Genomic DNA, 26380 nt, shown 5'->3' on the forward strand with positions numbered 1-26380 from the left:
AAACTTGTGCGTATCAGTACAGTCAAGGAAGCAGGTAATAGGAAGATAATTACAAAATCTAGTAGTTCGAGGGAAGAAATTATTTGTGTAAAAGGTATTCCGGTATTTAGGGACCTCTACAATGAAGGAGTGTGATTTTGTTTCCAAGTGAGTTTGTCGAGGTATGTATGAAGGAAAAACTCTTAGGTTGGGTGTTATTAGGCATGGCTTTTAGTGGTTGGAAAGCTTACTGCAATTGTTAAAGAAGAGTAGCTTAGTCTTAGTAGGATTAAATGGTACGATCCATTCATGGACCCATTCCACTACACATTTTTCTGGATTTTTGTCAATTTCGTGATTGACGTTCCTGATACTTTTCTGAAAGCTTTTTTGCATGAATGTTTGCCTCAATATTGCATGGTTTTCATTTGGCAACCACTCTGAAGAGAGAATATTAGTGTGGTATCTTAAATTTCTTCAAGTATCCTCTGAATTTTCAAGAAATGTGTGTAAATTTTCTTTGGTTAAAAATTAGCATTACATTACAGTATCATATAACACTGGGTTGTAATTCTATGTACTTATAGCTCTATTGCAACTTCTGTAATAACTATTGAGCTTCATTTAGTTTTTGAAATTTATTCTCCCAAAAAGCGAGCTGAACTATATGAAAGAATTGTTTTTTTATTATTGCGCACGCGCACACATACATATATATATATACATATATATTGTAATCACACACACATACATATGTATACATATATATGTATATATATTATAATCACACACACACACACACACACACACACACACACACACACACACACACACACACACACACACATATATATATAATTAAAAGATTATGTTCCGATCTAAACCGGAAATTTAAGTTACCTAAATATATGTAAATTGTTTACCTGAAATTAAATGAAAACATATCTTGCTGTTTTTTATTGAGCGCTATTGATAACCTCATTAAATTCAGTAGTTTTTATCTTTTGGTCCCTTTAACATATATATATATATATATATATATATATATATATATATATATATATATATATGAAACAATAAGAGTGGAAAATGAAGTCACAAACACTATATATTGGTGAATATAGAATGGTTGATTTATTTAATAAAGATATACAAGCATTTAGTTGGGGGATCGAGGGGACTCTTTATACCAAGGTATTTCGAAGCGAAATAAATCAATGAAAATATTGATGTTGTTATAGATTCTATACATCTTACATACAGATAAAATAGGATCACCACCCATCCATCCCTATATCTATATGAAACATAAACTACCTACATTATTTAAGACTATGATAGAAACCCAATACACCTTTTTACATTACACTTTATATAATACGCTCCTCGTTTATCTTAGAATTCGATATAATTCCCCCAATAACATCAATATTTTCATTGATTTATTTCGTTCCTGATCAATCCCACGCTAGACGATACATCCCCATTATGTTACCTAGCATCTTCTCTACTCTTCTGATGAGAAGCATTAAGCTTCGAAATGCCTTGGCATAAAGAGTCCCCTCGATCCCCTAACTAAATGTTTGTATATCTTTATTAAATAAATCAACCATTCTATATTCACCAATATATAGTTTTTGTGACTTTATTTTCCACTCTTAGTGTTTCCTATATAAGCTCCAATGAAATTTGTTGAGCTTTATATTATCCCGATAAGTCTTTTCTTATAGAATTGAATTTACTCTATTCTCCTATCTCTCTAAACCATATATATATATATATATATATATATATATATATATATATATTATCACACACACACACACACATATATTTTATTAGCACACATACATCAACACATATATATATTATCACCACATACGCATATCTAACGTAATCCCCTATTGAGGAGCATTAGAACTATGCTGAGGTAGCTTTGTATTCCCGGATGACGCCAAATAACCCAAGGATTTAAGATAGAGAAGATAAATATACATATTTTATTTCATGTCAAAATAGATATTGTTTGAAAACCAGAGAAATATATTTTTACGGTTAAAAGTTGATAACAGGAAATTTCACTTAGAACCTTGTCTGGTCTTAAAATGAACCCATGGTCGGATGTCAGAATTGACATCTGTCCATGAAAATCATACTTAGATTTCAGTGTGGGAATTGTACCTACGCAAAACCCTTGGGCTTAGGATTTCGTGGAGATTTTGTGGCGAAATCTTATTGGCTGGGGAGAAGTACTACCCCATCCACTTACCTTACTATATATACGACTGTCATGCGAAAATTAGTGAGTTTCAAAGAAGAGAAGAGCGAGAAGAGTTGAGTCGAACAGAGTTCAGATCAGAGTAGAGAAAAGATGTAACCCCTCCCCACCTCATCCATCCATTGATCGCTGTCTGTGAAGAGAGTTGAGACTTTGAAAAGAACTTACAAAATCTGAATGAGAATTGTAAAAACATTTGTACATAATTTTATGAGAATTAAGCTTTTGTAGATAGACTACAATCGTTGTCTTTCTTCCTGCCTGCTGCTTTGATATTCACTTTCAGCATACCAGATTATGGAACAACCTCCAAGGAGCCTAGACGACACGTGCCGAGATCCAGTGAAATAAGAGTCCTAGCCACCTCCTCAAGGGAGGCGTTACACATATTTTATCACACATATGCATATTTATTAATGACTTACTACTTATCAAGGTCAGAAACCACTCAAGGGTCACAATTAATGAAATGAATACATTGATAGTTGAATATATGTGAAAATACAAAATCATCTGGTAATGCCCATTCAAAACAACAGCTGACTCAGAAAACAGCAATTCTTTCTCCTTTTTTAGAAACATCACTTATAGAACGTGAGGATACAATAGGAGTGGGGGAGCGTTACAAAGCTGTGGAAAGTAAAACTATACTCTACTTTTTACTCTGGGATGACCCTTTACAGAAAGACATGTTTATTTGCAAAAATTATGGGAACCAGACATTATCATGAAAATAAAAAAAAATGGAGTCTTCCAAGGCTCAGTATATGTGCCAATGCTCTTTAATATATAAATCAGCGACATTCCCACAACTACCTCAGTAAAGTTGTGATATGCAGACGACTCGGTGTTGGTTCATCAATCAGACAACTGGGAGGAACTGGAAAAGATGCTGACTAAGGACACTGTCCTTATGAAACCCTTCTTTGATGAGTGGTACTTAAGGATGAACACAAAAAAGACAGTTATATCAGTCTTCCATCTCAACAACCATGAAGCCAGATAGAATTTCCATTAACATAGTTTCTGTCCAAGCATTTTCAGCCTGTAAAACATATTACCATGGACTGCTTCTCTGTAGACTGCAACATGGTTGTCTTAAAATCGAATGTCAACAGATACTTCTTATAAAATATTCCCATAAGTAATTTTGTTCATTTTATTAATCGTTTTCAATCCTCTCATAATACTCATCATCATTAAACTGACAATCAATCTATCTTGTTAACCCATATCCTTGAGTAAATTTTGATCTTGATAAATGGTGACTAATTAGCAAACCTGAAGATAAAGTTGTATATAATTTGTGATTAAATGATTGCAATGTCTAATGATTTGCAAAAATTTATACTGAATCAGTAAAATACGCGTCCCAGGAGGGGTAAAATAATTTCCCCTAACAAAACAGCTTAGTAACAATTTTATGTCGCCTTAGAATATTAAAAATCCCAATAGAATGATACTAAGCCTTATGTCTAGAATCCTTATTCCATTATTGGTCAAAACCTTTTACATGATTTTAAATCTAGAAAATGTTTGAAATTAAAAACTGAAGCATAAGGGGTCTTAAGAAGAAATTTAGATTCAAGTAAACTTGCTTTTTTAGTCTTTAAAGTCTTTAATTACGAAGGTCGAAATCCATGCAAATCTGAAATATTTGAATCTTTAAGTAGAAGATTATACCCATGTTATGCTCCCTTAAATTCCTTTAAAATACTCCTGAGAAACTAAAAATTGGCGAATAATTATTAGTTCATGTGAAATAAGTATTAATTGCTGTTAAAAATTATTAATTACCATTTAACTATTGTTAAAATTAAAAACAAATCGGAAGGAAAACGCTTTACACTTTAAATAACCAATATTTTTTTCAGCATGCATTTAAAATTATAAAATCAAATTTCCAAGTAAATATTACCTACATTATACAACCTTATACCTAGCATCTGTCTTCCAAAATTCATAATGATCAGTTAATTAGTTTAAGAGTGAATTGTGTACATAAAAATATATAAAAACATGCACCTATCTAACTTTATATAAATGAAGAATTTTATGTATGCAGTATTTTTCATATTATTATTGGTCTCTGTAGGTGTGAATTTGTTACGGTATTGAAATGAAAATGCAATAAATGTTTCGATTTACAAATGTATGAGTTGGCCATTAAATATTTTATCTGACAAATTATCATTTTTATTTAAAATCTTGAAAATTTGATCTTATAATTTTAAATGGCTGCTGGAAGAAATATTGGTTATTTTAAGAGTCAAGTGTTTTTTCCATTGGGAATTTACTTCCAAAAAATTCTTATACACTTTAATACGTTCATCATTTTTTATGGTTTAAACAAAATAGATTAACATTCGACTAATGACCAAATTTTATTCCTAAAATATTATTTACTGTCTGTTTCGATCCAGCGTTGCACAGGAGTGTATCGTACTTGCAGTTACCTCCTCTGGATTTTAGAAACTCTTCAAAGTTAACAAAACGATAACATTTTATAATTCGCAAAAAAAAAAAAAATAAAAAAATTACTTGTAAGTATTTTTCTACTTGATTATTTTTCATAATTTTTGGAATTTTTACTAATTTCGACCTGACAAGTAAGTACATAATTGTGTTTTTTTAATCTGAAATACATTTGTTTGAAACCGATTATATTACACAAGCAGCAGACATTTAACATTTTTATAAATTATTTTGTCGTTTTATTTTTTGTAGAAAGAAAAATTTGCTGAGTATGAGGAAATGGAGAATATTTAATTCCAAGAGCAAAACTTCCATTGAATTAAATTCCTCGGAAAAATGCAGAGATTATTTTCCTGTCTTCTCTTTCACAATTTTTTTCCCACAATAAAATTTCTATTGACCTATCATTCTTTCTAATTTTTTAACTTGTTTGCTTTTTCTTTAATTTTGAAAATATTAATTTGTAGTACTTGTTGTTAATGTTTGGATGAGGAAACACGTGTTTGATTCCGGAGATTTCAAGATTTGTTCCGATTAACTGTTTCTTTTTATTACTATTGTTTTTTTAAATTTTATTACGTTTCAATTGTCTGTTTTATAGAATATCAATCAATTGTCACTTTTAGATTATTTAATGTAAAAAATACCCATCGTTAAGAATGTGTTCTAAATTGTTTGCTCTATTTTCCACTTTTTTGTTTAAAATTGTTTGATTCTCCATCAATTCGCTGTTTTGATACATCATCGAAACACAAATTCCTTTTCCAGCAGCTTCTTTCCAAAAACCTTAAGCTTTAACTCTCTTCTTGCTGACTGTTTTCATCTTAACTATATAGCCTAAGTGTTTTCAAGATTTAGTCTGTCTTTTGTCCTTGCCACCTTATATCAAATGGCTTCACACTTTGTCTGGAGCAATTTCCATAAAAAAAACAAAACAAATTTAACATTGAAGAACTATGCAACTATAATATAGAAACTAAAAATATCTTTCTGATGATTGTGTTTCTCCTACGCCTGGGTCGTTTCAAAACTAAGGCCAATAAAAATCTCTAGTTTTTGCAATAATCATCTTTTGTTTTGGTTAACTCCTTACATCAAGTGGCATCACGCTTTGTTTAGAGCAATTTTCATAAAAATCAATACAATTGCATAACCTGAAATATAACCGATTTTCTTTTGAAAGCGTTTCCATAGTTGAAGTAAAAATTTTATAAGCCGGATGCCCTTCCTGATTCACACCAAGCGGGTGATGGGAAACTATTCTTTCCACAAAATATCATATTTTATAGCAAGACTAAAGAGTGTTTCAGCTTCTGTTTGGAAACAAGTAAAGTGCTGATCAAACAAAGAGTTTATCAGGCATGTGTGTTTAGTGTGATGATGCATGGAAATGGAATTTGGCCACTAAGCGTTGAAGAAGTGTTGATGAGGAAAATTAAATATTACAATGATGGTGACGGCGATGCTGCTGCTGATGATGATAATGACGATGACGATGATTATAATGAGCACGATGATGCCAATGATGATGATTGTGATGATAGTGATGATGATGATGACGACGACAATGATGATGATCATCATGTTGATGATGATTACAGGTTGTGTAATTGTTATTAATTTTATGATGATGACGACAATGATGATGATGACAATAGTGAAGGTGATGGTGATGATTACGATGACAATGATAAGGATGCTGGTAATGATGATGGTGACGATCATGATGACGACAATTGTTATTTCCAAAACGTTCTAAGCGATGTAACTTGCGACCGTTTTCAGGTGTATGATGTTGAACTCTGGAATGTTTGTGTTGAATTTGGGAATCTGCAGAGAATTTCGAACGAAACCCTTTATTTAATCCATGAAGATAACATGCTCTTTTTCCGTCAGCTATTTAAGGCTTCAAAAATTGATACCAGACTTGTCTGCAAGGACTCATGGCATAGTGGGTAAAGCACTTGGTAAAATTCAGTTGTAAGTTATACTCTTCTAGAGGTGGATGGTTCAATCCTCAGTACGGGCAAAACTTGAAATACAATTGTGAATTACTTAAGACTTCTGCTTGAACAAGAGCATGCTACCCTGTAAATTAAATAAAGAAATTCCATTCGAAATTCCATTCGAAATTCCATGTAGATTTCCAGGTTCGACAGAAAGATTCCTGAGTCTGATAATATAAACTTGAAGAAGGTCGGAGGTTATATCGGCTGAAAAGTTGTGCAAATACTACTCAAAATGAGAACAGTAGTCTGAGTAATTCAAATAATACATTTGAGGTTTTGTTCCACATTTCAATACAATGATTTGTAGGATTTAAAGAATTCTGTACAAACTTACAAAGATCTTATTGGGAGAAAAATAAAAATAGGGTATAATTAGGACCAGTTGAATTTACATGTACGTACATTTATTTTGATAGACATAGTTTGTTAAAAACAAATATGATAGGTGACAATGATATACAAAGGGAGAACAGATATTTGTAGCAAATAAGGAATATATAAAAGGAGTAAAAACCTTCAAATACGTTATAATATAACGCCTTATACCTAGTAGCTGTGTTTCCACATTCATCGGTTAATTAGTTTAGAAGTGAGCCCTTTACATGCAACTATATAAACATTTGTCATTTTATATTTAGATAGATGCAATAAGTTTTATAAATGATTAAAGAGTATAAAAATATCTGAGCAAAAGTTACATTTTATGCAATTTGTCATTCTTCTGGCAACATCTATACATGCTGAGTAAAATTAATGGAGATGTTAAATAACTTTGTCTTCTGCATCTATAAGAGGATAGAGTAGTTTGGTTGATTGGATTCATGTTATCAAAACCCAGCCAGTGAGGTTATTCAGCAGACAAGGAAAGATTTTCGACAAATGGCGACTAACATGACAGCTGAGATTTGGTCATGTGATTGCAAAGAAATAGTTAAATCATTAGAATCAAAGATGAAACAAAATCTGGATTGCAAAGCTTATACAATGCATTGATGATGATGATGATGATGATGATTATGACAACGACAATGATGATGATGATGATGATGATGATGATGATTATGACGACGATGATGATGATTATTATGACGACGACGGCAATGATGATGATGATGACTAAAAGATTTTTGTGTAGCCATTTTTTTGTTTCTATTCGTGTATTATGTTATGTAAGCATGTTGTCAAAAATAATGAGAAAAAATTAGGATATTTGATTTTCTACTATGTTGTAGTAACCACATGTTTGCATTATCGAAACAGCCGTTTACCATTGATTTCTCATTGGCAGCGACTATTGGTCTTCGCTAGAATTTTGGTGACAATAAGCCTCCCCAAGATCCCAGCCTTTTTCACACTTATTCATTGGAAGTCTGATTAGTGTTTTCTTTGCTCGGTCTTTGCTTCCTCCTTGATCTTTCATGACTATTTCGTATTTCTTTACTCATCTTATCCTTTGCCTCTTTTTTTCTGTCTTCATTTTTTCAGTGTTTCTTTCTGCGGTTTTTATCTTTTGTGGTTTGCATTTTATAAAATTCTTTTTTGTGTCATTTATACACTCTTCTATACAAATAAGTCCTTTTCTTTTCTTTTACATGAAGAATCATCCTTTGGGTGTAGAGCATTGTGCATGGTCATGCATTTCCAGGTTTTCTGATTGAGATGCCTTATTTATTCATTTTTTTTGGTTCAACCTATAAATGGTCCAGAGTCGTTACTAGTGACACTACTCACTGGTTTATACCTTTTATTAGGTTTCTACTATATAGTATATAGTATAGTAAAGTATCCATGCATTAACATGGGAGGGGAGACTATCTTCAAGTACTATCCGAAGCCGGGAATGGGTAAAGGACTTATACTAAGTAGATATTAATAAGTCCTTCTCACCTTTTTTTTCATTATTTTATTTTTTATTTTAGTTTATTTATTTATTTGTTTATTTATTTATTTTTTTTTCAATGGAGAGTAGATAATGCATGTGGATGTGTTATCGGCAGCTCCAGTAATTCTTGCTTCTCCTTTTTTGTCCTTCAGTCCCCATTTCCAATGAGTGATTTTTCTGACAAAGGGTGAAGAAAAAGCTGTTTTCCAGGTCGGTAGTACTTTGTAAAGAGTAGCCTGAGATGTCGGAAAATTTCTATTTCTATGTCTATCCTTGTGGTCATGTCACTAGTAAGGGTGCTGGAGGTTAACGTTTCATGTGGACTGACATTACCCGCCTGATAGTCAGGGACCTGAACCTTAGATTAACCACTAAGGAGGCTGTCCTATCAGCAGGTGCAAAGTACCGGGGCTGCTGTATTGCCATTTAGTGAATGGATTCTGGACCATACAGTAGTTTCTGGTAGGGCCTCTCGATGCCATACTAGTGGGTAATTGTTACGGCTGTACCATATCATGTGCCACACAAAAAAAAAAAAATTCCCGTCTTTTTCTCTCTTATTTTCCCTCTCTGTCCTGCTCCAACCAAGTCTACCGATCTGCTCCACAAACCCCTAAACCTCAATCATGACAAATCTCCAAAAAAGAAACACGAATAAACCTAGAACCCCATCCATCAATGTAGACCCCTACAATCAGGTCTCCTTCTCCAACATCAGGGGTCTACGTTCCAACCTTCCAGAGGTTGAAACACAATTACAGGAGACGAAACCGGACATATTCTTTCTAAGTGAAACTGGCATAGGGCCAACCGCTTCTCTAGACGAATTCATAATTAAAGGTTACTCCAACTTAACATCTAAATCTGACCCCTAAAATCGCCATGGGCATGGAATATGTGCCTACATCAAAGATGGCTTTCCATGTGGCAGGGATATCTCCAGAGAAGACCCTAATTTACCTTATATGTGCTTTCGGGTTGCACTAGCTTACACCACTGCATTTATATTTGCCCTCTATCGCCCCCACAACAGCATATCAAGAGCATAAGAGCATATCTGAGAAAATTGACCACATCCTGTCTGCTCATCCTTCGGCTAACATTCACATTTGCGATGACTCCAATGTCCATAATGTGGAATGGCTGACCCACTCAAATAAAACCGATGACGAGGGGAGGTTTTGTCACGATTTTGCCATTGCCTATGACCTCACTCAGATTGTTCACGAATCCACCTGTGTGCCCAATACACCCGGTCAATATGCAAGCCTTCTAGACCTTTTCCTCACAACTTCCCCTGAGCTGTGTTCATGTTCCGTTCTCTCTCCTCTGGGATCCTCTGACCACTCTGTTGTAGCAGTTAAGATAAAAATGAAATGTAATAAGTCTTCAGACGTACCTCTCCACCGTACTGTAAATCGATACTCTAGGCTGACTGGGATAGCTTCCGTACATTCATATCTGACCTACCTCTGCATTCCATGTTTAAAAAGGATGTATCCTCTATAGTATTAGACCTGACCGAATGGTTAATTATAGGCATAGACTGATTCATACCATCCAAAAAATTCCAAGGAAAACCTAACAGCCAGCCATGGTTCTCCCCTTAATGTGCAGCTGCCATCGCGCACAGAAATCACTTTTTCCACTGCTTCAAACGTAATAGATGTACTGAGACTAAAGCTGCTTTCAGGACTGCCAGCAACCACTGTAAAAGAGTAATAAAACATGCAAGAGAGCTATATGCTCAGTCTGTTAAGTAGCTGAGCAGCGGCTTAGTTCCCACCAGTTCTGGCAAATACCAAAAAGGATCTTGAACAGAAGTGTGCGTTCTATCCCAACTATCATCAATGGATCTGAGGTCATCTCGTCAGCATCAGACAAGGCCAGACTATTTGCCAAGAACTTTGCAGCTAATTCTACCCTATGCAACAATGACCATCAACTCCCTGTATTTCCTCCTATAACAGACAACGTGAGGTCATCAAGTTAATCAAGAACCTTGATTCCAGTAAAGCAACTGGCCCTGATGGCATTCCAGTTATATTGCTGAAAAAGCTCCAACCAGAACTTGCCCCCATACTTACAAAACTGTTTAAGCGTTGCCTTAAGGATAAGTGCTTTCCAACTCCCTGAAAAACCTCATCAATATGCCCTGTATTTAAGAATTCAGGTGAAAAGTCATCTCCCTCTCAGTACAGACCAATAAGTCTCCTGTGTGTCGTGAGTAAGTTGTTGGAATCCATATTAAATAAAGAAGTAGTCAACCACCTCAACAGAAACAACCTTCTTAGTGACATGCAATATGGTTTCCGCTCTGCAAGATCTACAGCAGATGTGCTAACGATTATATCACACAGGATTAGTGAATCTCTTGACAAAGGTTTCCTTTCCAGGGCAATTGCTCTTGACATATCGAAGGCCTTCGATAAGGTATAGCATAAGGGCCTACTTCACAAGATTTCCAGCTACGGTATAACTGGAAATGTTTTCTCAATCATTAAATCATTTCTCTCCGATAGGTTCATAAGAGTAGTGGTTGATGGGCAGAAATCAGAAGCCCACAGTATTAATGCTGGAGTCCCTCAGGGGTCCATCCTGGGTCCAACTCTCTTCCTGATCTACATCAATTATCTCCCAAAACACATACTTAAATCATTCGTTGACATCTATGCTGATGACACGATCATCTATGGCAACACATCAAAGGCCGTAAATGACAAAGTTCTCTCTAATTCTCTTTCCTCTGATATTGAGCACGTGGTAAAATGGGGAAGAGGTTGCTGGTCACTTTTAATGCATCTAAAACCAAGCTTCTATCTTTACATCATCAACGCTCTGATCCCCATCTGGCATCAATTGAAATGGATGGCTCTCGTCTTGGAGAGGCTCCATGTTTTGACAAGCTTCTGGGCTTGACCTTTACTCCTGATCTGAAATGGAACACGTACATCAAATCTGTTGCCAGGGACGCTGGAAAAATGGTGGGATCCTTCTACCGCTCCAGAAGATATCTCACTACTGATGCAATTCTCTATCTGTATAAAAGCCAAGTACGTCCAAGGATGGAGTACTGCTGCCACATCTGGGCAGGAGCTGCTAAAAACACGTATCCTGCCTTGACAGAGTACAAAATAGACTTCATGGTTTAGTGGGGGATGCCCTTTTCTCTTCCCTGCAACCTCTCTCCCACAGAAGAGACGTTGCAAGCCTGTCTTTGTTTTATCGCTATTTTCATGGCAGGTGCTTGTCTGAGCTCCAATCCCTCGTCCCCCCCCTCACCAATCTTTCACGAGAAACACCCGTCTGGCTGAAACTATTATCAATAATTTTCCCCACTCTTTATCTGTGCCTAAATCCAAACGTAGATTCCATGAGCAAAGTTTTTTTCTTAGAACTGTACGCCTGTGGAACTCTCTGCCGCTTGCCTGTTTCCCACCTGACTACAACTTGGACGTCTTCAAGTCCAACATAAACAAACTCCTGACAAACCGCCCCCTTAAGTAAGACACTCTATCAAAACCCCCAATACTAATGATTACTACAATACTATCTCATTGATTACTGTACACGCAATAACCCTTATCCCAGAGTGGCCTTCGGGCCTTTATACGTGGTGACCCCCATGTAAAAAAAAAATATATATATATAGTTTCGTTTCTAGGAGTTTTCTTGTTCTTTTGAAGTATTCCTTTCAATTTTTCACTTTCATTTCTGTTGCTTTTTTGCTTTTCTTGCAAATATTTGTAAAATGTCAGGTTTGCTTAGTTTCCTCATCTCCATTTCTTTGGGTAGTTCCATGCCTTCCATTGTCTCCAGTTTTCCCTTATAACTTGCAGTGCACATCGGATATCCTGGTTGAACATTCTGGTTGTGTTTATTAATGTCTCTAGTTCATTTTTGGCAACAAAAAGTTTCAGATCGTTTATTAACATTAGGTTGTTAATTCTTTCATCTTTCATTAGTGATCTTATATCTGGCTTGGGACTTTCAGAATATATTGTTTAGGGGAATCATGGCTTTGTATTTTAATCTCAGTTATCTATTGTTCATTAGCTTTCAGTTCAAGTTTTCATATTCTCATTGCATTTTCTATCATCAAATCTTGCTTGATATTTTATACATTCTGAGGCACCTATTCTTGGGCATTCTGTCGTACACTGTCGTATAGTTGATCCATGCCATAGCTATATTTGTTCGATTTTTTACCTCCTTCAAGATCTTTTGGTTTATATAAATTATGTTCCTCTTTTTTTTATCCTTTTTATTATTATTATTTGTACTCACACATATCATCATCAGAGATTACTCTCTGCCAACAGTTTGTGGTGTTCCCTGTAGTCCAGATTACAAGTCCTCCCAGACTTCCCGTACTCTCCAACCTCATTGTAACAGCCACACTCTACCGACCTCTCGCTGGCGTTAATTTACACTTTTCTAGTTTCAGTTTTCTTGGCTCCATGTTTTACTTCTATTCATTAGTATTTCAGATCATTCATTAAGTTTTCATCATTATCGTCTGTTGTATATTCTAGGTCTTTCCTTTGGGTCGGATTTTTTCGATTTTCTATACTTATCAAATGGATTCCTGTACAGAACGTATCTAAGAACACTGCCAGACATATAAATTACCATTGTGTGAAATTTGCAAAATATAAATATAGCCGTTTTGAAACCTATGAGGAATAAACTCACACAAAGTGACTTTTATATAATAGCAGAGTAGATAGATTTATAATTAACGATTCCCATATTATGTTTAATTCTATGCTAGGTTCTATATTATGTTTAATTCTATACTAGGTCTTCTTACTATTAAAGAGGGTCAAAGGTTACATCGGCCAGAACGTTGTGAAAAATAACAGTCAAGATGAGAACAGTAATCTGATGAACCCAAATAATATTAATAACTAATCCTCATCTCAAAAATTCTGCAAATTGTTTAGATTTTTTGTCTCTTTGGTTTTCATCCTATGAACTGCTGGGATAACAAAATCTACGATTTGACAGTTTCTTTCTTTCTTGTTAATTAATATTACGTCCAGTCTCCTTGCTTTTATGTATCTGTTTGTACCTCTATGTTTAAAAGGATTTTGTGGTTTTCGTTTTCCAGTACTTCATTCTCCGGTCTGTGCTTGTACCATTTGTCTGCATGCTCAAAGTGCAGTCATTTGCAGAACTTCTATTGAACAGTCATGCCATACTTTATATTCTTTTTGAGCTAGTTTGCTGCATTCATTTATTATGTGGTTTACCACTTCATTTGTTTGTCCACAGAATATACATTTGCTGTTTCCTCTATTGTATCTATTTTAGCTTTAATGTGATTAGTTTTAATCACGTTGCTTCAATTTGTCGAAGTTGCACAAGCACCTCATCATTTATTGAAGAAGACAATTCGGTACAAAGTTGAAGTGCTCAGCTCATCCGTCTAAGATACTGATACTCTCTGTTATCAGTGTTGTCTTAGCAGCATTCAACAGTGGAGATGTGCCTGTGGACCATATATTGCTTCAAAGGCATTGTACAATCTCTTTGAGTTATGCATATCTGCACTTTGGTGCAATTGCTAATGAAAAGGTAACCTTCGGATCACCCTCAACTTATTTTCTTAAGAGTCTTAAGGGTCAGGGGACACTTGAACTAAAAAAAGAAACTGAAACTCATAATCTTGTAAATTAGTGTTACGACTCTAACAAAAACTTGATCTATCGGAAGCCAAATCGGTGCTGCTTAAAAATGTCTGAAACTAATATCAAATCAAAATAATTCTGGTCTGTTTTATTTTTGGAGAAAATCTCTTTGAATTTGATTATCTATTATTAGAACCTGTGATTCTAGAGTCCAGTTTTATACATCATGACATTCTGGTATCAATAATATCTTTGATGAGAGAAAGGAGGAGCTTGGTATGTAATCAATCTAATTGATGGCCATAGATGAATATAGGCTGAATTATATCTTTTTAACCTGAAAATGTGATGTGCAACTTTCCCTGCATCTTCCCCTGCATCCTCATCACTTTTTACCATCACTGTCACGCTCATGTGTACCAGGCACAAATAAAAATCTTTGCCAAAAAGCAATTCACATTTAATCTGTCGGAGTCAAAACATTTAATCTGCGTAATTCTGGGCAAAACACGAAACTGACTCGGACACCTTTGAGCAAAGTTTTCATACTCACATGACTACCTTGAAATCCTTCTTAACTTATTTCTACCATTTTTTACTCTCTACACTATTCTCAAACTCTACCAACTATCAGAGCTCTCTTTACTCCAAGCTTTTTTCTGAGAACTTCCAGCCTGTGGAACTCATTACTGTGGGACTGCTTCTCTTTGCATGGTCGTCTTCAAATCAAATATGCACAAATTTTTGTCATATGCTGTCCCCATAAGCAGCGAAGTGCAGAGGGGTGGGTGGGTTGAAATGTGGACAGTCGCTCCGTTCATCCAAGCTTGGGGGAGTTGGATCCAATTCTATTACAACTACCCTTTTTGCTCATAAGATATCTCAGTACTAGGACTTATACTTTAGTCTTTTAGGCATATAGTTAAGGAGTTTGTCCCCTTGCATGCTATTTCCCATAATTAATCAAACTTTTTCATGCCATTCATCATTGTAAATACTCTCATAATATTCATTATCATAAGCTGAAAACCTATCGATCACATTAACCTTTATCCTCGAGTTGATGTTGGCCTTTATAAGTAATGACTTATTAGCACAAAAAAAAAACCGCCTAGAGTATCATACAAAACCGAAGTGATGATTTCCCCCATTTGGGAGACTTGGAATGTGTTGAGACATCCTTTAATTCTCATTACTCCCAGATCCACTCGTAGGTTGCTGGTTTATTTCCATAGTAGATGCTCGACTAAACTTCAATATATTGTTCATCCTGTAAGACTCCCATACGCAATACTACATAGCAGCTTCTTAGCTAACTGTAACATGATCGATTTCAAGTCCATTAATGAATTGTTGTTAATCCGTGCTCTTACATAAGGAAATTCTGCTCAATTCCAACCATCTTTACCAATCATTCCAGTGTTGTCTCAACGTCCACCTGACAAACTCATTAGCACATATCCTCAAGTTACAATTAGGTCTTGATAAGCTATACTTCATTAGTACATTTAAAAAGGAGCGAGGAAAAAAAACGAAAACTCATTTAGAGAATGAAATAATCAAGACAGCAAAGTTTTCTTTTCTAAACAAATGCACCAAATCTGTTTTTGATATGTGGACATGGAAGTGGATTGTAGCAGCCGTGCCACAGCAGCATCGAAAGCCACCATTGCGATTTTGTATCTATGCTTAATTTCTAAGCTCGTCACTGATTGGTACCATCATTTAACTTCTTTACTGGCTTGCCCAGTCAGTGTCTATTATTCAGGCAAGCTGAGTATATTACCGAAATTGATAAAAGCCAGTGCCAAATAGACTCTTTGTTTTTTCTTAGCCAGGACACAGTACTTCACAGAACTCATTATTTTACTCGAACAATACCTAAACTCCTCTCTTGGGAATCAACAGACACGAACCCCTCCCCTCGGGATCTGGCCTAGGGTTCGATTGCTACAAGAATTCACTATGATGACCGCCGTGAAGTAAAACACACACACACACACACACACACACACACACACACACACACACACACACACACACACACACACATCTACATAACACATGGTTTAACTGCTACATTACCAACATTCTCATATATGAACTATTTTCATATTCCTTACAAACAGGACATTATTTAACACCGTGTTAACTTGTTTTCGTCCATGCTTATGGACATATTACTGTAGTAACATTATTTTATTTTATCCTCTTTTATTTATTTTATTTACATGTCAACAAAAACAATTCATTAAAGTTGTTTTAAATGTTAGAATATGACTTTTACAGTTTGTTTTCGATTAAGTTTGGGTGAAAATGTTGAGATATTCTACAGCATGTACGAGGTTGTATTTATGTGCGTGAGTGAATAGATTCCTTATTTTAAAACAAAGTCTCTATTTACTTAGCTTTATGCAAACACAAAGTCTTTTGTTTTCTCATAAAGACTGGGACGTTGCGTGATGACGTCATCATGATGATTTGGTGCAATTATCGTGAAACTCAATTACAAAACTAAATTTACTGATCCCTCCCTCTTCCCCTCTCTCTTTATTTCTATATTTATGTTTTTCCTTAACCATCGCCAAAGTAAACATCTTTATCTGAGTCTAATACCATTTATTCTAAGTGACCTAACACCTTTGGTTGCAAGTGACTATTGGCTCCAAATGACCTAACATCATTTATCTCAAATGACCTAACACCATTTACCCTAAGTGACCTAGCACGATTGGCGCCAAGTGACTTAACATCGTGGGCCCCAAGTGACCCAACAACATTGGTCTCAAGAACCTAACACCGTACCTCTCCCCCCATTTAGTGTGCATAGTGCAGATCATTATAAGCGAAACAGGGTAAACAGAAAGGTGGGAATTTCATTATCGTGACTCCTCAAAAAAGGAGCATATGCAAAAGGATGCAACATTGCAATGTATAAAATAAAGTAACAATACTCGATCTGACAGAACTTGAGAATGGGACGTATTTTGGCAGCAATTCATTATTCAAGCACGTCTGATTGAACACGACAGAGTTATTCTTTTTTCTTATTTTTCTGGATATCTTTTCCATTTGCCGAGTGGTCTTTTTCACTTCAGCTGGCATGTTGTATATAATGGCGCCCAAAAGTTGTTGGTCTGCCATATTCTTCTCAAGCACATAACAACTTTTGGGCGCCATTATATATTATATATTGTGTTATTAGTGATAGAGTCAGTTGGAGACAGGGAGCCTGTTAGAGGCGAAGAGTAGAAGAGAGATCATGTAGTTATACAAGTTTGAATTCCTGACTTCATCAATCGGCCGACAGCTGAATAAAGAAATCACCATCTATATTTTGTAACCGTTGTCTTCGTGTCGTCATTAGAACCGAAAAGGTAAATGTGTTTTGTCATCATCTTTAATGAACTTTGTATAACTCCACCCCAAGTAATGTGTCCTCTCCTCTGTGTTAACAAGAATTGTATAAATGTCCCAGCTCCATAACAATAATATGAAGTCTCCAAGAATCGTCACAGTTGTCGTCGTGTGTGTAATCTATATAAATGTCATCTTTGTTTTAAACCGCCGTTATTATGTGTCTCCAATAGGAACCCGTCATCTCTTTCAATATGGACCCGCTACACAACATTATGGCAAAGCAAAAGCATGGACAACTCAAAATACAACGTCATCGGTGTCAGGTGAAAACCTCCATTTGATCTAAAAATAGCCGGCTATCAAACTGAACTTTCTATTTTAGTTTCACATACAGAAGCAAATTGGCATGAACGAAAATCTGTGAAACTTTTATAAACAAATAAGTAATACTTGATTATATTTTGCATAAAATATGAAATAAAAAGTTACTGGTTTACTGTATATTGATTTTGTTTTTGGAAAAATAGAATACAATGTTTTTTTTCAATGGTTCGAATCTGGTTTAGTATTATATATATTGCTTTATTAAATATTGATTGATTTTTTACATCTTTTTTGGCAAAATAGAATACAATGTTTTTTTTATTTTTTTGTATTATTTAAATATATTTTTGAAAGTAAAAACAAACATGATGCACATGGATATCATGCAATTTTTTAAAACTAGTTTAAACGATAATTTATTTTGCGTGAACATTTCTTTTTTATTGAAATATTTTTTACTCAAAAATACTTTTGGCGTAAAAAAAATAACACTTACATATGGCTGCCAGCGATTTTAAACTAAAACGTCATTAAACACTTTTCAACTGATATTAGTGTAGGTCACCTACAATTCTGTTTTGCCAAAAACTAATAATAACAATAAACAATAGATGTAGTAGTAGTTATATTAACAATAACAATAGTAGGCAATCTTCTATTTTGGGAGATAACGATATACGCCTTGGTGTTTCAGCGGATTGTCTTTGGACATCTTTGAGCATGGCTGTGGAGCCTCATTTTGGAATGGCAGTTTCTGCTGCATGGGCACATGAAGGAGAACGGTGTGCTGGGGTCTGCAGCCTTTAGGGGCTGCTTTTTGTGTTGTCTCCTTTCAGGTTTCTGTTTTCCTCTCCTCGCCCCATCCCCAGCTGCCCAGATCGATGTCAGCCAGTTTTATACGTCAATGTTTACATACGCCATTGTAGCAGAGAGCCAGGCGACCTCTAGGGTGCTATCCTATTGCCATCTTGCAATACAAGATGCCCTTGGGGATACGTCTGTCATCCATCCGGTGGACATGATTCAATCAGCAGAGTCTGTACTGACAAAAGGGAAGGTGAATGCTGATGCACCTAGTATGCCCCAGAATGTTGGTGTTAGTGACTCTGTCCTGCCATGTAATGCCCAGGATACAACACAGGCAACGGAGATGAAAGCTCTCCAAACGGCTTTCCTAGCATGCGTAAGTGGTCCAGGACTCACTGCCATAGAGGAGTGTGCTGATCCTGATTTTGGTGTTGAGAGTCACTTGGCTGTTACTCTACACTCTTTTGCTAAGAGTGGCTATCACACCTGCAGCTTTAGCGATGCGTTTGTCAATCTCACTATCAAGGGACAGGTTGCTGGTCATGGTGAAGCCAAGATAGGTGAATTTGTTGGTCAAGCTCTACCAGTATTATTTAAGGCCTCATGAAAAACAGAGTTCATGCTGGAGTAGATATCCAAGTAATGCTCAACCCACTATTTGGTTATACTTGTCGGTGATTACCTTGCCAAACTTGGATGTCTTAGTTGGCTTGCCTGCTTGGTGTCTTCATACATGCCCCTGATGTTGCCAGACACTAAGGCAGCCGGGATTCTGTCTGACAGGCATAATCAATAATTATTGGCATAGCAGCATACAATTTGCTGAGTCTTGCTGCATGCTTCTCTCAAAGATTGGAAGTTCTTCTGGCTGAGGTCAGTAATGCACCTGACCAGTGCATTTTACTTTACTTTGATGATTGGTTCAAGGGTGGAGACACTGGCCTTGAACCATTCCATGCTCTTTCATTCTTTTTTCCCATAAGTGGCGACCATAATGCTGATGATGATGCGAAGGGAGTTCCACCTGTCAGCTGCACCTTGCATCGGATTGTTAGTTAGAGCTTCCTGAAAGAGCTGGACAAATTTTGAAATTTTCTCCAAGTCAATGGTCTGGCTAGTGTTAGTTCTTGATTGACAGTTCTTGGATTAGTTGAGTCTTTTGGGAGTTATTTTCGAGTTTTTTGAGAGGACTAAATTTATAGAGAGGTAAAAACATTTGCTACTACTTATGTGAGATTATGTAACTGAGAGAGTAAGGTAAGGAGGGCTAATTATAATATCTATAAAATGGTAGCGGTAACAGATTTTAACTCGAGAACACACTGATGTATGAGCTTGGAATGGTGAGAGCGAACGATTTGCATAGAAATGGTCTCTTTAGTTAGGGGAAAAAAGGTACCATTTTATTATATATAAGATTTCCATTTTATATAAAAGTACATATCCATATTTAATAAATATGATTCCAGGAATCATATCTTTATTTTACATTTCCATCCTAATGTTACCTAAGCTAAAATCACATTTCACTATTTTTGTAACCTTCTCTTCTGACGTGAAGCATTAGGATTCGAAATGCCTAGGTATAAAGATCGTTTATAACCCCTCTTTCTATATGATTTTATTTTCATATTGAACTGACAAATAAATTCATATATATATTACACTCGAAAACGGCTGGAACGATTTTTATAAAATTTCACACGAAGGCACTTCATGTGACTGACAGTGTTCATAAGTATGATTCGAATCGGAATGTCTTTGAAAAGTACTGATAATTGATAATCGAAATAATTCAATTAAAGAAGGAATGGACGATTTTGACTACATCACAAATGCATTTGAGAAGTTTTATTACCATACAAGCTGAGAGCCTGACATATAGGTTCTTTGAGGTGACATGGCTGCTTTCGAAATGAATGTTTCTTTTTAAAAGCACAACTGAGATATGATTGAAAAATGGTCGATTTCATCGACTTCGATGACATTAAAAATATGGGAGAATGAAACATTCATTAACAATTATTCAATTTCGAGCAGCGTTGGGTCACCCTGCTACTACAATTACTACACACACACATACACAAACACACACACACACACACACACATACACACACATTTGATGAGAAATATTTACGAGCACTGATTCTTGGTCCAATGGTTAGAGCCACCGACTGTCAATGTAATGGTTGTATGTTCGATCCACGGCTGGGAAAAGGTGTATGTCTAGCCGCACTGATGAGTTGTGACACAACGAAACAGTACTGTATGTGGATCACTAATAAGCCCCCCCCTCTTTGGGTTGAGCACTTTGTAAATATATTTTCACTCGACGCGTATTTAAGCGATTAAGCAAAGCCCACTGTTTGTTTGTAAACAAACTGACAGTTCAGGCACTTTGCGACGGGCAAATGCCAATTTAAGAGGCCTTTGAGGAGAAATATTTACGGTCACTGATTCTTAGTCCGATGGTTAGAGCCGCCGTCTGTCAACGCGATGGTTGTAGGTTCGATCTATGGCTGGGAAAAAGAAAACAAACAAAAAGAAAACGAATTTCAAACTAAATATCAAACGATGTTACCGCTAATTACCTATGCCCATTAAATATGCTTTATTAATACGATTTATCGATTAATTAATATTAAAAAGAAAAAATTAAAAAATAAATATTTAAAACAAAATAAGTTTAATTAAATAAAGAAATATAGAAATCTAATTTAAGAAATCGATAAATCGTATTAATAAAACATATTTAATGGGCATAGGTAATTAGTGGTAACGTCGTTTGATATTTAGTTAGTAAATTCGTTTTTTTTAATAAAAATACGAAAATAGGTAGATATGTAAATCTTTAAAAAGATATTTACTTTGTATTTTATTTTTATTTTTTATGTAAAGATACGAAAATAAGTAGATATATAAACCTTTAAAAAATACTTTGCAAAGATGCGACGGAGGTAAAGTGTTCCCGCTTGTGTTCTTTTCCTCATAAGGAAATGTTTCTTTTCCTTAATGTCTCATTATTAAAGTGTTTTTTTATTCAATAAGTCTGAATAAAGGCTGTTCTTGTGAACATTTTCAAACCACATATTGTTTGAATTTGTCGAAATGGTCTTGAAACAATTGTAACTAACAGTGAAATAGACTTTTTGTTGCTATCAACCCATTTCTTGAAATCTTGTTAAAACAGTATATATATATATATATATATATATATATATATATATATATATATATATATAGTAGCAGAAGTACCCGTCGTTGACAGGGTTCAAAAACAGTCTACTGAAAATGGACTGTGATTGATGAAAGTATGATAGGTTATGAAAAAAATGGAGGGGGTTGTAAAGAGATAGGTTTTGATACTCAAAAATTTTACCCTAAGATAAATATGATGAAAGTAAAGATAATTTTCGCGAAAATATATTTTTTTATATCAACTTTGTTTCCATTCGTAGCCAAGAGTGACCAAAAAAATGATGTTTCCTTACAAAGAGAAAATGTTATATATATAATAATATAAATATACAAGAAATAAATGTTACCATAGTTAATAAAAGTTACTTTTATGGTAGAAGAGTTCATTGGTTTGTATTTTTAAGTAGTTTGTAAAAGATTTTTTATTTTGAATTCACGAACCGGTTAAAAAAATCAAAATGGCAGCGACTTTGAAATGGAGAGCCCCATTTTCAATTTGAAGGAGGGGCACCTGAGCATTCTGTGTTAACAATTTAAGAGAGTTCCGTCAACGTAAGGAATATTTATAAACATATTTTAATGTTTTCCGTTATTTTGTGCTTGAGGAATATTCGATTATCACATAATTTATATAAAAATTCATTTGAGTAGTTATCGCCTCAAATTTCGTTTTAATTTCAGTTCGCTGAAATTATTTCAAGTAAAGAGCATTAAAAACTATTTCAAAACAAAAAAAAAACATGAACTGAACTATGGTAACATTTATTTCTTGCATATTTATTTTTTCGGGTAGTCGTTTGTTGGCTTTTCTGCTAAACACTCTTACTAAATAATATCGACGAAATATTGAAAAACAAAGAAACAAAAACAGTTTTGAAAAATAATGAAGCTTTATTTACTTTAGTAAAATAATCCAAAACAGCAATATGGGATATTAAAAAAACAGTGTTATGCAAAATTTGTGTCGAGAATTGTCTAAAGTTCTGACTTTTTTTTTGCTTTCACTTTAATAATAACGTGAATTTATGAGGTGAATTTATTCGACACAATATGATTCAACTCAAAAGTAAATAAAAGCAAACGTGAATTAAGATTAAAGTTAAGGTGCTATTGTGGACCCTCACCCCCTTTAACAAACCTTGTTAAACTTTGTGACATATTTACATTCTATGGAGGTCAGGCGCGAACGAACACCTAATAATTTTAGTTTTCTTCAAACTGAAACATAATTATCCAAGTATACTTACGCAAATAGATATGAAAAGTCTTTGTTAAAATTTGTGCAATATTTCCATGGAGTACAGGCGCGAACACTGACCACACAATTTTATAATGCCATCCCTATTTAAGTTGAAACATACTTATCAAAGTATTCTTATGTACATCTATATCAAAAACCCTTGTAAACGTTTTTTTTTTTCATTTTTTATTTCCATACTTTGGGGGTCAGGCGCGAACGCAAACCCCACAATTATTATGAATCACCGTTCTGCCAGATCAAACATACCCATTACTGTGTCTCGATAATCTTCTATCATTATATGTAATCAGTTTTTAAAATAGTCAACCATATAGGAGCCTTATCGGTGACCACACACACACACACACACACACACACACACACACACACACACACACACACACACACACGTTCAGCTTTATATATATATATATATATATATATATATATATATATATATATATATATTAGTCCCAAGCTAATATAAAAATACATATTCATGATTTCGTTTAAATTGTTTTAAATAATAAGCTCAATGACGTTATGATTCTAGCTAAAGAGCATATATATTCCAATTACGAAAGTAATATTTCTTCATGTTGTACTTACAAGAAAAGCAAGTTCACTATTTTAAAATTCTACACAGCATTGCATATCAATAATAGTTCCAAATATATTCTCTCGGCATAAATCCTTACAATGGTTAATTAATTTTAGTAAAATTTCGCAGTGTTTTGTTAAGCCCTATTTTAATTTGAAACACTGTGTTGGTTTTTAATAATATTTCATAGCTTTGAGTTAGGGACAAAATAGAGGGGTGGCGATGATTCAGTTGTTACCGATGATGATCTGGGGCCCAAGTTCGAATCTTAGGATGTTGGCTATCATTCACATGGTCCCATGATGCATTTTGAGAAATAATTCTGACTAGAAAAATACCAGGGAAACCAATGCAAACACTAGAATTTTCAGTTTTATATGTTATGATGATGATGATGAACAACTAAAGAAAATAGTTTTCTTTTCGGTCGCAAAATGCAAAAAAAAAAGAAAAAAAAAAGGAAAACATAGGCGTTCTCCCAAATAAAATAAAAATTATGACAGTGGACGGATTTTATTTATTAATTTATTTTCTATCATTGAAATACATGAATTATTATTGTGTCGGACTGTCTGTGAAGAATCATTTAGTCGATGAGACTTATTGTTAGGTTTTATGTTGTACCCGTATCGATATAAGTATAATCATAAACACAAATATATGCAGTGAAGAATTTATAGAATATTAGCCTGGAAGCGCTGCGTTGCCCGGGTTTTTGGAGGTGTGTGTTGAGCAAAAAAAAAAAAAAAAAGTGGTAGAAGACAGGTAGGCTCGAACCTGTACCGCGATGGAGGAACAGAGCGTGAAAAAAAAAAAAACTCCAAAAAAACCGTGACGTCTTTGCTGTTGCATTCATCGCCAAACTAGAAGTGACGAAGAGTTAAATTAAGGCTAATCAATCGAAAATAGGGAATGACTTTCGAAAATATCGGCGAAAAAAGGGTGAAGGAATAAATGTTTTTTAGCCGATATTTCGATATTCGTCGTCTAAAGGGTTGAGCTTCGAAAGGATGCCAATCTTGTGAAAATTCGTCGCCTCTGTCGAAGGTTTTAGGCAGACATAAAAATATACATACAAACATACATACATGCGTGTATGTTTGTAAAGCAAATAAACTGAACTTATTTTTAGATAAACATGAAAATGAGTTCCTGTTCCTAGCGAAGCGGTATAATATATATATATATATATATATATATATATATATATATATATATATATATATATATATATATATATATATATATTAAAATAAAGTGTGTATAAAATACGTTTGAAAGCCAAATTACAACGCAATATTATGAAAATGAACACATATTTATTTGTTTTAATATTTCAGCCATCTTTAGCATTTTAGATACGTTTTTCTTTTTTTTTCTTTTTTTGCCATGATGTTAAATTGAAGAAAAAAACAATTATTAAAAAGTTCACGTGTTGGTCTTGCGGTGTTATTTTGAAATGCTGGAACTTTTAAACTACTGATCACATGCCACCAAAATGAACAGGAAATAGTAATCATAGACCAGGGATGGTTTATAACGCTTAAAATCTTTGTTTGGGCGAATGTTGGCAAGTTGAAATACAAAATGTTTATTTCAATTTGCCAACATGTTTTTATTACTTTTGTGCATGCACTAATTCATTCATAGTTTAAAAAGATTTAATTTCAAATCTTTCTTATCTATGTCCCGATACTTTTAACGGTAGGGAAGGCGACTGGAGCGCTAAACGTTTTGGTTTTGATTCTAGCTGATGGCACCCAAGTCATTTTGAAAACTTTTGAAATTAGTTCTATATATTTGATACAATATAATATTCAGTAGAGAATTGGCTCTGTAATAATACATATGAAATCTACATGAATTAAAATATATTTAAGCGTATTTTATGACCGGCAAGGCTGGGCGCCTCCCGCTTGTTTATAAATAAATAATTATACTTTCTTATATAAAATGTGTTATTAGTTTTATGGCAGATTAGTAAAATATCAATATTTTACTAAATATACGTCACAACATCATGATAATTGTATAATCAAATGACCGTTTCAATGTTAGTTATTTCCCAAAATTTTATCTAAATTCATGCGATATTCACCAAGTTATGACATGTTATACTTTATCAAGGAATTTTACACTGTCCATCACTTTATTGCAGGCCTCTTTAAATGTCGTTTTAGGGCTGAAATACAATGTCTAATCATGAAAACTTTATTTTTTATTATATTTTTCTGTCAAAAAATAATAAACAAAAACACACGCTAGGTACAAAGCCTCAAATAAATGAATTATTTATCGACATAATCCACCATTTTTGGAAATAATTTTGAACAACCTTGTGTCCAACGAGGAAGCCAATTGTTTGATCTGAAAAGAAGTTATGGCTCTGGCGACATCAACTATTTTCTTCCACGTGGCATTTTTCAATATTGACCAGAGATTTTCAATGGGGTGAAGGTCTGGAGAAAACGGTGGTCAGGTCACGAGGATTTCTCCAACGAAGCCCATATATCCAAGGATGGCTGTAGTCGCCCTAGCAGAATGGGATGGTGCATTGTCATGCATAAAAATCATCTGAAAGTGACGTGACAA

The 26380-nt window shown here is 34.5% G+C and overlaps 1 protein-coding gene across 2 annotated transcripts in view; it reads left to right on the top strand.

Annotated features, from left to right (window-relative positions):
- The window catches only part of LOC145269201 (leucine-rich repeat-containing protein 23-like), a 578101-nt gene extending 572962 nt beyond the window's left edge, over positions 1-5139 (top strand). For both annotated transcript variants that reach the window (XM_080124821.1, XM_080124822.1), the window contains one exon: positions 4985-5139. In XM_080124821.1, coding sequence (XP_079980947.1) covers positions 4985-5026 — 42 coding nt within the window. In that variant the 3' untranslated portion in view covers positions 5027-5139. The remainder of the gene's footprint in view (positions 1-4984) is intronic.
- The last annotated feature ends 21241 nt before the right edge of the window (positions 5140-26380 follow it).

This window comes from Euprymna scolopes, chromosome 4 (genome assembly GCF_053919585.1).
Source record: "Euprymna scolopes isolate OS-2025 chromosome 4, ASM5391958v1, whole genome shotgun sequence".
In the NCBI taxonomy this organism is placed as follows: Eukaryota; Metazoa; Mollusca; class Cephalopoda; order Sepiida; family Sepiolidae; genus Euprymna; species Euprymna scolopes.